Raw genomic sequence first — 13,868 nt, 5'->3', positions numbered from 1 at the left:
TCCCCAATTTGGCCTTTGGAATGTTTATGGCCCTAGAGAAGAAAAGACCCACGAGGTTGGTCGGCATTAGTTCTTCCTGCTTTGTTCCAGAAAGAGGACACACTTTGTCCGCTCTTGTAGTCAAGATGTAGCTATCTAGACCTTTGTTATTTTGATCCGTCTATGTGTATTAGATCAGATTAGATTAGCTAATTAGCTCCAAACCTTTTCTATCCATCAATGGATTTCTTTTTACCTCAATAAATGCTTTTAAACTTGAAAGCTAACTTTGCATCCCTTTGCCTTCCTGAAGACACAGAGGCCTTCCATAACTCACACCTCGTAAGTCTCACCGCTGCATTCTTCTCTGCTATTTTAATGGGAATTTACCTCATAAATTTATTTATTTATTTATTTACAGTATTTATATTCCGCCCTTTTTTCTCACCCCGAAGGGGACTCAGGGCGGATCACATTAGACATATAAGGCAAACATTCAATGCCTTAACATAGAACAAAGACAAGACAAACACGGGCTCCGAGCTGGCCTCAAACTCATGACCTCTTGGTCAGAATGATTTGTTGCAGCTGGCTGCTCAACAGCCTGCGCCACAGCCCAGCCCTGTGATAAAGAGGGTGATTAGAGCTTAACGGCTCTTCAATTCACAACAGGTGTTACCCTGGACCATGCTCTGACTTACAAGAAGCACTGCGTGACTATCAAACCCCAATGAGTGACAGCTTGCCTCTGCCCATGTGAAGAGTGCCGTGGTTTTATTTCCTAGAAGAATCACAGCACTTTTGCAAACTGTCTGGCCCAGGCATGGGCCAACTTTGGTCCTCCCTCCAGGTGTTTTGGACTAGGCTGTTAGGAATGGTGGGAGTTGAAGTCCAAAACACCTGGCTGGAGGGCTGAAGAGATCCAACCCTTTGCCTCCATCTCTCCCAACCCCCATGGAGATCACAGCCGGCCTCTGCCCATGTGCAGAGTGCCACCGTCGTTGTCTGTCTTCGCGTCGGTACCGCTTAGCCCTTGGCCTCCATCTCGCAGACCCAGTTATAGCGGTACTGGCAATGCTCGTCGCTCCAGAGGCCGTCCCGATAGATGTGGACGCAGTCCGCACTCTCCATGGGCACCAGGAAGGAGAAGTTGTTGGGCTCCTGGGGCCGCCAGTCTCTGCAAGGAGAAGCATGACGAGAATGGGGTTCATATGGCAAGACATTGCATGTAATGCGGTCTTTCTGGAAACCGATTTGCCTGCAGCTTGGAAACCCGGATCTCAGTTTTGGGTGGCATGGTTTTTTGTGGCATGACAAAGTCAAAGCAAATCAATACTTTTAATAATAATAATAATAATAATAATAATAATAATAATAATAATAATTCAACCCTGATTAAATCAATCTGATCTTCAAAGTAAATGGGCTTATGTAGCCTTATAATAATAATAATAATAATAATAATAATAATAATAATAATAATAATAATAGAGTGAAATAATAAATGTAATAATAATAATAAATACAGTAAAATAATAAATGTAATAAATAGAATAAAATAATAAATGTATTAATAATAAAAAATAGAGTAAAATAAATGGAAAAGTAACAACAATAATGGAGTAAAATAATAAATGTAATAATAATAATAATAAATGCAGAAAAATAATAAATGTAATAATAATAATAATTAATAGAGCAAAATAATAAATGTAACAATACCAATAATAATAGAGAAAAATAATAAATATACCATATATACTTGAGTATAAGCCGACCTGAATATAAGCCCACCAAGACCCTCACCCGAGTATAAGCCGAGGAAGTTTTTTTCCAGTCCTAAAAAAGGACTGAAAAACTAGGCTTATACTTGAGTACATACAATTATTATTATTATTATTATTATGGAGAGACTGGAGAAACCTTTGGTCTCAACTCAAGGGGATTTTTAAAATATATTTTATATATTTTTATATATGTTTTATATATTATATATAAAATCATATATATTATTTTTATATTTATATATAAATAAAAATATTCATATATTTATATATATTTATATATTTATATTATAAAAATATAACATTTTTCATATATTTTATATACTTAGACAATCAAAAAATTAGAATTAAAAATGAACGGTGACTGCAATTTGAAAGCCTCGCTCTCAGATTTGGATGGCATGGCTATTTGCAGCACGACAGAGTCAAAGCAAATAAAGGACTTGCAAGAACCGTAATATATTATTATTTAATACCAGATGTTAGGAATTGTGGGAGTTGGAGTCCAAAACACCTGGACGAAGGGCCAAAATTGGCCCATGCCAATTTAATGTAGTTTGGCACCACTTTGACTGCCATGGCTCCATTGATGAAGGTGTATTAGGAAAATATAATACTTGTATTGGAAACCATATATTGAATAATCATGTTAAAGAAATAGATATAAGAGAAATGTAATCACCAGCAGATTGTGTGCTAGCCTTAAAAACTGCTCTCTGCTCAGCAAAATAACTGTCTGCCCATAGCAAGACCAAAGTTCACTGAGACATATGTTAAGTATCAACCAGAATAGATAAGCTAATGGACAAGGGACAGATTAAGGCTTTTTGGGATGTCAAGATAAGACCTGGCACCATGAGGGGAATGCCATTAAGTCTCTGACAGCTAAGATAACTGGGATTCTCCTTAATTAATGAGAATCCCTAATGGATGAGATGAGAATTCCAGTGCTAATAGGTCTCTGACAGGTGAGATAAGGGGATTCTCCTTAATTAATGAGAATCCCTAATGGATGAGGCGAGGATTCCAAAGATAACGCCTAATGGAGGTCTTGAAAGTAGTCTATATTTTAGGAAAATGCAAAGATAAGCTTTTAGTTAAGTGCCCAGTAAGACTTTTTTGACATTAATTGGTGATTGATAATACCTGTGTGACGTAGATAGAGGCAAGCCAAAATAGTATATAAGGATCTGTGTTCTTTGTCTAAGTTACCTTCGCTTTCCTGATTACAGGAGAAGGTCTCCTTTTTCTTTATTGCTGTATTCTCATTGGCCATTGAGAATAAAGACGTCATTTTTTCTACAGCCACTGGAACTCTCTTTGTCTCATTGCCTCAAACCTTTGTCTGCCATTTCACCATGCTTTCGTGGAATGCTGGGAGTTGTGGTTTGGTCAGGCACCAGCATACTTGGAGAGAGAAGTTTGAGGACCTTGGGAAACTACGACTCCCAGAGTCCCACCACAACAAGAGCAGCTCCTCACACTCACATCCTGCGCATGGCGTAGGCCGTCCCGTCCACCCATTTCCAGGTCCTGTTGACAAAGGACAGCCCGATCCAGAAGTTGTGAGGCTTGGTGTGTTGCACCACAAACATCTAGCGGGAGGGAAAAGACACACACAAAACAAAAACCCCATAAATACATAAAAGAGCCTGGAGCATAAAAACCACAAAACCATGTTTCACGAGCCATTTCCAAGAGTGGGAACCTAGGCCCCTTCTACACTGCCATATAAAATCCAGATTACAGTAGAGTCTCACTTATCCAACATTCGCTTATCCAACGTTCTGGATTATCCAACGCATTTTTGTAGTCAATGTTTTCAATACATCGTGATATTTTGGTGCTAAATTCATAAATACAGTAATTACTACGTAGCATTACTGCGTATTGAACTACTTTTTCTGTCAAATTTGTTATATAACATGATGTTTGGTGCTTAATTTGTAAAATCATAACCTAATTTGGTGTTTAATAGGCTTCTCCTTAATCTCTCCCTATTATCCAACGTATTTGCTTATCCAACATTCTGCCGGCCCGTTTATGTTGGATAAGTGAGACTCTACTGTATCTGCTTTGAACTGGATTATCTGGCAGTGTAGACCCAGACAATCCGGTTCAAAGCAGGTAATCTGGATTATATGGCAGTGTAGATCCGGCCTAAGGCTGGTTCAAAGTCAAATGGTTCAAAGTCAAATGGATTTAGTCATGTCTGGTTCAAAGTCAAACGGATGCAGTTCAATGCCGGGCTGTGGCGCAGGCTGGTGAGCAGCCTGCTGCAATAAATCACTCTGTCCATGAGGTCATGAGTTCGAGGCCAGCCCGTGTCCGGGTGAGCACCCGTCAATTAAAAAATAAACAATAGCCCCTGCTCGTTGCTGACCTAGCAACCCGAAAGATAGTTGCATCTATCAAGTAGGAAATAAGGTACCACTTATAAAAAAATGGGGAAGCAAATTTAACTAATTTATGATGTTGGAATGAGGAAATGCCATCACAGTGGATGATGAAGCAGCTGCTCCCCCCTGTGGCCAGAACCGAACATCCCCTCCGGAGAAGGTTAAATTGCCTCTGCGTCTGTCTCTGTCTCGGTTCTATGTGTATATGGGCATTGAATGTTTGCTCTATCTATATATATAAAAGAGTGATGGCATCATGGCAGCGGACAAAACAACAAAAGTAAACACCCCACAACCTCGAAAATTGACATCACAACCCCTCATCCATGCCTCTAGGTTGATACAACAAGAAGAAAAGAAAAATAAAGTCCTAATTAGAGGGAGAGGAATAATTGTTTTTATCCAATTGCTGCCAGTTAGAAGGCTAAGCTCCGCTCACTTTGTCTCCTAGCAACCCACTCAGCCCAGGGGACCCTTTACCTTAACTACCACCAGTTCCTCAATACTTTATTTCCCATACCACCATACTTCGCCACAGCAATGCGTGGCCGGGCACAGCTAGTATGTATATAATGTGATCCGCCCTGAGTCCCCTTCGGGGTGAGAAAGAAGGGCGGAATATAAATACTGTAAATAAATACATACATAAATAAATGCCACTTTACAAAGCCATGGGAATTGTAGTTTGACAAGGCACCAACCTCTCGGCTTTTCTGGCTTGGGGTGCATTGACATTGTAGGAAGGATGTAGTTTGGCCCCACTATAAGAAATCACAACTCAAGGCTACGGAATCCCTGTGAGTTGTAGTTTGGTGCATCTACACTATCAAATGAATATACTTTGATATCACTTTAACTGCTACAGCTCAAGGCTATGGGATCCCGGGAATTGTAGTTTTGCAAGATCATTGAGATTTCTCTGCCAAAGAGGACTGGTGCCACCCCGAACTACAACTCCCAGGATGCCATAGCATTTGAGCCCAAACAAAAGGGTGTCAAAACTGAATTAATTCTCTGGTGTAGATGCACTTTGAGTGGGTAATTTGAGCAATTTCCTTCCGGCTGCCAGAAAGGTCGCATTCTGCACAGTAGCATGAATGCACTTTTAATGCTATGGCATCCTGGGAGTTGTAGTTTCACCGGGTCCATAGCCTTCTCTTCCCAAACTACATATCCCAGCATCCCACTGATGCAATAATAATAATAATAATAATAATAATAATAATAATAATAATAATCTATATATATAAAAGTGATGGCATCACGGCGACCCACAAAACAACAAAACTACAGGCCCCCCAACCTCAAAATTTGACAACACAACCCATCATCCACGCCTCAACAAAAAGAAAAGAAAAATAAAGTCCTAATTAGAGAGAGAGGAATAATTGCTTTTATCCAATTGCTGCCAGTTAGAAGGCTAAGCTCCTCCAACTTGGTCTCCTAGCAACCCAATAAAAATAATAAAAAACACTTTAAAATGATACAATAAAATACTATAATAACAGAAAATAACTAAAACTAATACAAGAAAATAATAAAATATAATAAATAAAAATATAACTTACAATAACATTAATTTAAAAAATGCAAATAACGTCAAATAAAAATTACACAACAATTTTTAACCAATACCACTACCACTTTGCCACAGCAACGCGTGGCCGGGCACAGCTAGTAATAATAATAATAATAATAACTCTATACATCACAGAGTCCTAGACACTTGGGAAGTGTTCGACTTGTGATTTTGTGATATGAAATCCAGCGTATCGATCTTGTTTGCTGTGTCATAATAAAATAATAATAATAATAATAATAATAATAATAATAGTTGTTGTTGTTAATACTATTTAATGCTATTTAAGGCTATTTTAATGTTTGTGCTTTAAGTTATTATTATTATTATTATTATTATTATTATTATTATTATTTAATACACAAACATTAAAATAGCATTAAATAGCATCAAATACTAATGGCATTAAAAATAAACAGGTAAACTTAAACAGACCTTTTCCAGGTACGTAGTGATGATGGCCAGGTGGGCCTCCTTATTTTCACAATCCAGTTTTGCTTCTTCCCAGGTTTTTTCCGAATTTGAGAACCAATAGCAGTTCCGGGCAAAAGGGAACCAGCCTTTCGGGCAGCAGATCCTTTTACTGGTTCCTACAGAGAGACGAGAAGAAAATCCTAAAACAGGATTGAAAACTATATGCCGTTGCAGTTGCAAAGAGAAAGCTGAAGACCTTGTAAAACTACGACTCCCAGGGCTCCAAAATACTCCAAAACCCAAAATTGCATTGGCTGAGAGAATGACACCTTTGCTTTTCTGATGCTTCAATGCACCCAAATTTTATTTCATGAACAAATTTGAAGATGCTGTGCATACAATGACTTTCAGGCTAAGTGCCTTTGAAGCTAAGAGGAATTTCTCATGAGTTGAGACTTAGGTCCCTTTTCCCCAAATGTCCCCATATTATCAATAAATCAACCCCCCCCCCCCCTTAATAACAATAACTATAAATTTATAACATATACTAGCTGTGCCCGGCCACGCGTTGCTGTGGTGTTGTCTGGTGGTGTTGGTGAGAAATTGTTGAGGTAGTGGTGGTATTGAATGACTGTTGTATGGTTGTCTTTATGTTTAGTATGCACACTGAAGTGGATTATATGGCAGTGTGGACTCAAGATAATCCAGTTCAAAGCAGATAATATAAGATTCTAAATGGGTTATATAGCTGTGTGGAAGGGCCTTGAGTCTACACTGCCATATAATCCAGTTAAAATCTGATAATCTGTGGAAGAGGCCTAAGTGAGGCCTAACTGTGCCTTTCCCCTGGACCGAGTAGGTTGCTAGGAGACCAAGTGGGCAGAGCTTAGCCTTCTAACCGGCAGCAATTGGATAAAAACTATTATTCCTCTCCCTCTAATTAGGACTTTATTTTTCTTTTCTTTTTGTTGTATCAACCTAGAGCCACGGATGATGGGTTGTGTTGTCAAATTTCGAGGTTGGGGGGCCTGTAGTTTTGTTGTTTTGTCCGCTGCCCTGATGCCATCACTCTTTTATATATATATAGATTTAGAGCTTGGTTGGGTCTCAGCCCCAGCCCAACCCCAAACATCCCTGGGAGGATTAATCTGATCATTTACCAAGCCTAAAAACTGGTTTGGTAGGAAGCCTTCAGGCCATAGACATACCCCTTATAGTGGTTTACATTGACAAAACATTTTTAGAGCTTCTCCTATATCAATAAACAGATGGAGGTGAAGACTCAAGTATATACACAAAACTGGGGTCCAGCCATAGACATTGAATCCTGATATACTATATGTACTTGGGAAAGTGTATCTCTGGAGCCAACATTAGGCTGTGACTATTGACCTTAACCTCGTCACCCCAAGAAACACCCACACATACAGACTATATATATATATATATATATATATATATATATATATATATATCGACCCAGCTCTTTCTCGCTGTCTATGGGGTGCTTCTTTCCTTTTTTCCTAACTTCTTAACTGTTGCAAAAATTTATCTAATTCAAACTGCCAGCTCCAATATGTTACTACTAGCTGTGCCCGGTCACGCGTTGCTGTGGCGAAGTATGGTTGTATGGGAAATAAAGTATTGAGGAATTGGTGGTAGTTACGGTAAAGGGTCAAGGTTTTCCCCTGACATTAAGTCCATTATAAATGGGTTATATAGCTGTGTGGAAGGGCCTTGAGTCTACACTGCCATATAATCCTGTTAAAATCAGATAATCTGTATTTTATAGGCAGTGTGGAAGAGGCCTAAGTGAGGCCTAACTCTGCCTGTCCCCAGGGCGGAGCTTAGCCTTCTAACTGGCAGCAATTGGATAAAAACAATTCTTCCTCTCCCTCTAATTAGGACTTCATTTTTCTTTTCTTTTTGTTGTATGAACGTAGAGGCATGGATGAGGGGTTGTGCTGCCAAGTTTAGTGTTTCTGGGATGCGTAGTTTTGTTGTTTTGTCCTAGGCCAAAATTTCATTACCCTTTTATATATATAGATTCTGTTTCTACAACCTAATCCCTGTTGTATAGTAGGACCAGCGCAAGATCCATTAGACCCAAGGTTATCAAATATCATAGCTTATATTATGTATTGGAAACCACTCTGAGCCCCTCGAGGAGAGAGGGCAGTATATAAATAGTTTTATTATTATTATATTATATGTGACTTTGGACTATGTGGCTGCCTTGAAAAACAACACAAATTCTTCCCATGGACTCCCTGATGAGAGACTGATTGCTAACAACCCCCAGGACTTATCAAGAACTTTGTTGACCCATTTGATTGACAGTTTCTCAAGCCTCATTTTTTGTGTAGAGATTATTCCAACCTTCCAAAGTCCATTAGTACTAAATGAGATGTTTGAATAGCTGCCAAACTTTATAAAAATGTGCTGCACTTTTCTGTATGAGTTAATATAATAATAATAATAATAATAATAATAATAATAATAATAATAATAACTTTATTTTTGTACCCCGCCTCCATCTCCCCGAGGGGACTCGAGGTGGCTTACAAATACAAAACGAACAAACAATAACATCAGGTACCGAAAAACGCACGAATCAAATTTAAAAAAATAAAAATAAAATCACAACCATTAATAGAACACAAGTTAAAACACAACAATAAAGTCATCAAAATGAACTGGGCAAAAGTGCGCTAAGTAAGTCGTAAGCATGAGGAAGTTAAAAGTGCTATAAGATCATGGGGAGGACCGTTGAAATGGGGGTGAACCCTGTGGCTATATTTTAAAAAATGACAGTTCTTTTGGCAGTTACGCTGTTCTGTCACTCATCTGGCCAGGGGAATAAACCTCTGCTATTGCCTCCAAACCAGGTTATGTTTTCCCTGGCTTTCAAAGTAGCACGGTTTGCTTGGGAACAGGACTCTACTGCCCTCTGGTGGCAGATAGGCTGATTTTGGCAACACCATGGTTTACACATTGAACAACCCATTGGTGTTGAACTGGAAATCAAAGCAAAATCAACGCATTGCTTGACCGACGCCCACCCTGCCAGGCGGGCACACACTTCCTGAATATTCCCCATTCTAGCCAATTTCCCAACCTGTGCGGTTGTGTTTCGCATCCTCCAGCTCACAATTCATTGTGAGGACTGCACTTTGCAGCTTTGAGATCTGATCCCGGAACTGCGTCTTTGCTGCACAGAAAGAAAGAAGAGCAACAGAGAGAATTTTATATATAATGTGTGTGTGTGTGTGTATATATACACATGCACACATATATATATATACACACATACACATATGCATACACCGGCTGTTAGGAATAGTGGAAGTCCAAAACAGCCTGAGAACCATAGTTTACCCATGCCTAATATATCTAATACATACACACACAAACACACTCACACCATATATGTAATACTAATATATATATATATATATATATATATACACACACACACTATATATATATACACACACACACTATATATATATATAATACTAACATATATATATATATATATATATATACACAGACACGATATATAATGCTTATATATATATATATACATACACACATACATACATACACACACACAAACACACTCACACCATATATAATACTAAATATATATACACACACACACACACATACACACACACAAACACACTCACACCATATATAATACTAACACACACATACACACACACACAAACATGCTCACACCACATATAATACTAATATATATATATTTATACACACACATACAAACATACACACAAACACACACACAACATATATGTAATACTAATATATATATACACACACGCACACAAACACACTCACAACATATATGTAATACTAATATATATATACACACACACATGCACACACACAAATACACTCACACCATATTTAATACTAATATGTATATACAGTATATATATTTACATACACACACATGCACATATACACACACAAACACACTCACACCATATATAATACTAATATATATATATATACACACACACACACAAACATGCTCACACCACATATAATACTTATATATATTTATACACACATACAAACATACACACAAACACACTCACAACATATATGTAATACTTATATATACAGTAGAGTCTCACTTATCCAAGCTAAACGGGCCGGCAGAAGCTTGGATAAGCGAATATCTTGGATTATAAGGACTGATCAAGGAAAAGCCTATTAAACATCAAATTAGGTTATGATTTTACAAATTAAGCACCAAAACTTCATGTTATACAACAAATTTGACAGAAAAAGTAGTTCAATACGCAGTAATGTTATGTTGTAATTACTGTATTTACGAATTTAGCACCAAAATATCACGATATATTGGAAACATTGACTACAAAAATGGCTTGGATTATCCAGAGGCTTGGATAAGCGAGGCTTGGATTAGTGAGACTCTACTGTGTATATATATATATACAGTATATATATATACACATACACACACACACTCACACACACACATACACACAAACACACTCACACTATATATATAATACTAATACACACACACACACATTCAACTGGTCCAAAAATACTATAGAATTGCACTGGAGTTCTTGGAAAGTACCTGCAAGGGACATGTTTTGCTAGATGTGGATCAATGAAGCCACAGATCAGAGTGAACCCCATAAATGGCAATGCGCCATGCTTTTCAATGGGCGCAGAGGGCATCATTCTGCATTTTCCATCCTTACCTTCCTTCACCTCCTCGGTCAGGTTTTTGGCCATCGCGTTGATCTTTGCCACCAATTTAGCTTCACTTGCTCCTGGATGGGTGGACACGAGCCAAGTTACTCTTCACCTGCTCCAATTCCCCCCAAGATTTTGCTACTATTTTGCACATTTATTCTTGTGCAAAAAAAGAGATGTTTCATCCCAATCTCTCTTTATTTACCTTTTTCCTTCAGAGAAGCCAACTCTGAGAAAAGGGTCTGGTTGATGCTCTTGAGGTTTCCCTGCATTCCTGACAAATCCGCGTTCAGCTTGCGCCCTGGAGTGAAGAAGAGCAGAGTCAGTGGGTGCGTCCACACTGTAGAGTTAATGCAGTTTGACACCGCTTTAGTTGCCATGGCTGAATGTGGGAGTTTTAGTTTGGGAAGGAACCTGTTCTCTTTGGCAGAGGAGGCTGAAGGCCTTGTGAAACCACAACTTCCAGTATTCCGCCGCACTTCATTTCTGTTCCATTTCAATATGTGTATTTTATTTTAAAAAAGTATACCGTGTTTCCCCGAAAATAAGACAGTGTCTTATATTAATTTTTGCTCCCAAAGATGTGCTAGGTCTTATTTTCAGGGCATGTCTTATTTTTCCATGAAGAAGAATTCACATTTATTGTTGGACAAAAAAATAAACATTTATTATATACTGTACAGTAGTTGTCATCACAAACCAGCATAACCAGACAAACTGTGAATCCGATCAAGAATTTCTTGTTATAACCATTATTTCCATGTACAAATGGTATGTACATTTACCAATCCTGCATACTCTGGTGTTCTGTTTGGCAGGCGCTGGGCATTCTTCCAAACAAAAACTTTGCTAGGTCTTACTTTTGGGGGAGGCCTTATATTTAGCAATTCAGCAAAACTTCTACTAGGTCTTATTTTTTGGGGATGTCTTATTTTTGGGGAAACAGGGTATGTTTATATATTTTTTTATTGAATGTATTTGATGATGATGATGATGATGATGATGATGATGTATTTTAACTATATTGTGCCCCACCTTGAGCCATAAGGAGAAGCTGGTAATAAATAAACAATATATATTTGTTCATGTTTTTATATTATTATTATTATTATTATTATTATTATTATTATTACTTTATTTTATTATGACACAGCAAACAAGATAGATATGCTGGATGTCGTATCACAAAATCACAAGTCGAACACTTCCCAAGTGTCTAGGACTGTGTGATGTGTTATTATTATTATTATTATTATTATTATTATTATTATTATTATTAAGTGGTGTCCACCTTTAAACAGAGGTTGTACGGGCCTCTCTCTGGAGAGCTTTATCTTGACAGAATGGGGTAGGACTAGATGACCTTTGGGGGTTCCTTCCAACCTTATGAAGTCTATGTACCCATTTCAAGGCAAAGGAATTGTAATTGCTATATTGTTCTTGTTGTTGTTATTATTAAGTGGTGTCCATCTTTAAATAGAGGTTGCTATATTATTATTATTATTATTATTATTATTATTATTATTATTATTCATTATAACATATAATATATTATTATTTGGAAATGACAACCTTCTTCAAGCCTTCTCTAGTAATAAATTTATCTATGATCCTGTTGTTTACAGTTTTCTATATATACAATAGAGTCTCTGTTTTCCTAACAGATCAGAGATAACAGGTTATTCAGTCTAACAACTGAAACCATTGCCTTGCATAATTACATCTGGCTGTATACCACAAGAGAAGATTCTGTTCTAAAGAAGTTTTATCTCATGTCTGAAAAGTCATGCTTTTCTAAAATGTTATCATCTCCAAAAGGTGTTTTCCAAAAGTTCCAAACTGCATGATTCTAATATATACAGGAGAGTCTCACTTATCCAACTTTAGATAAGCGAAAATGTTGGATAATAAGGAGGGATTAAGGAAAAACCTATTTAACGTCAAATTACATTATGATTTTACAAATTAAGCACGAAAAACATCATGTTTTACAACAAATTGACAGAAAATCTAAATGATTCTAATGCACTTTATCTATTTATGAATTTGTTACCCATAATGTGCACCGTACACTTTGCTTATCCACTATTGCAACCTCATTGTTTTTAACCTGATGTTTTAATTCTGCGTTGTGTTTTTTAACTTATTGTGTATAATATATATATATATATATATATATATATATATATATATTAATTGGTTTTGTTTTTGTCCTGATGTTTTATATTTTATCATTGTTTGTATTTTGATTTTGCTGTAAGCCGCCCCGAGTCCCCTTCAGGGGAGATGGAGGCGGGATACAAATAAACTTATTATTATTATTATTATTATTAATAATATTATTATTATTATTATTAAAAGGCAGTTCAATACACTGTAATATTATGTAGTAATCACTGTATTTACGAATTAAACACCAAAACATTTTATTGTTTATTTATTTATTTATTTACATCACTTTTACCCCGCCTTTCTCTCCGAGGAGACTCAAAGCGGCTTACAGTAAATAGGCAAAAATTCAATGCCTAAAAACAATGTAAAAACAACGATTCATATAAAACAATCTACGAAACAACAGTTCATATAAAACAGATACCATTACAAAATAAAATCACATTATATAAAAATTTAAGAATGCCCAAGATTAAAATCCATCGCAATGTATTGCAAATACTGACTACAAAAACATTGGCTACTAACAAACTGACTACAAATAAAGATAGAACTGCATAAAATGAACTTACAGTAGCAACATTGTTGGAAATTTAAATCCATGAAAAGTTCAGTCCTTGCTGCCTAGAGAAACAGCTGAGGATCAGGGCGGGAGGCAAAATGCGTTGGATAATCCAGAACATATAAGTGAAGGTTGGATAAGTGAGACTCTACTGCAGGGGTCCCCAAACTAAGGCCCGGGGGCCGGCTGCAGCCCTCCAAGGTAATTTACCTGGC

General features: G+C 37.1%; 1 protein-coding gene across 1 annotated transcript; it reads right to left on the bottom strand.

Moving 5' to 3' along the window:
• Positions 1-731: 731 nt before the first annotated feature.
• Positions 732-11,314, bottom strand: LOC103282457 (asialoglycoprotein receptor 1). Its single transcript, XM_062966959.1, has 6 exons — positions 11,125-11,314; positions 10,925-10,996; positions 9,274-9,366; positions 6,177-6,331; positions 3,252-3,358; positions 732-1,156 (listed from the first exon to the last, which is right to left on the bottom strand). Exons 1-6 carry the CDS (start codon positions 11,297-11,299, stop codon positions 1,006-1,008), a joined length of 753 nt encoding a protein of 250 aa, XP_062823029.1. The 5' UTR covers positions 11,300-11,314; the 3' UTR covers positions 732-1,005.
• Between the last annotated feature and the right edge of the window lie 2,554 nt (positions 11,315-13,868).

The sequence above is a fragment of the Anolis carolinensis genome, unplaced genomic scaffold (genome assembly GCF_035594765.1).
Source record: "Anolis carolinensis isolate JA03-04 unplaced genomic scaffold, rAnoCar3.1.pri scaffold_54, whole genome shotgun sequence".
Taxonomy (NCBI): domain Eukaryota; kingdom Metazoa; phylum Chordata; class Lepidosauria; order Squamata; family Dactyloidae; genus Anolis; species Anolis carolinensis.
This window is presented reverse-complemented; position numbering and strand designations above follow the sequence as displayed.

Coding starts and splice junctions, on each gene's coding strand:
- LOC103282457 (XM_062966959.1), bottom strand. CDS start 11,299: ATGGCAACTAAAGCGGTGTCAAACTGCATTAACTCTACAGTGTGGACG. Junction 9,367..10,924: donor GACCGAGGAGGTGAAGGAAG/GTAAGGATGGAA, acceptor CTTTCTGTGCAG/CAAAGACGCAGTTCCGGGAT. Junction 6,332..9,273: donor TGCGAAACACAACCGCACAG/GTTGGGAAATTG, acceptor GTCTCTCTGTAG/GAACCAGTAAAAGGATCTGC.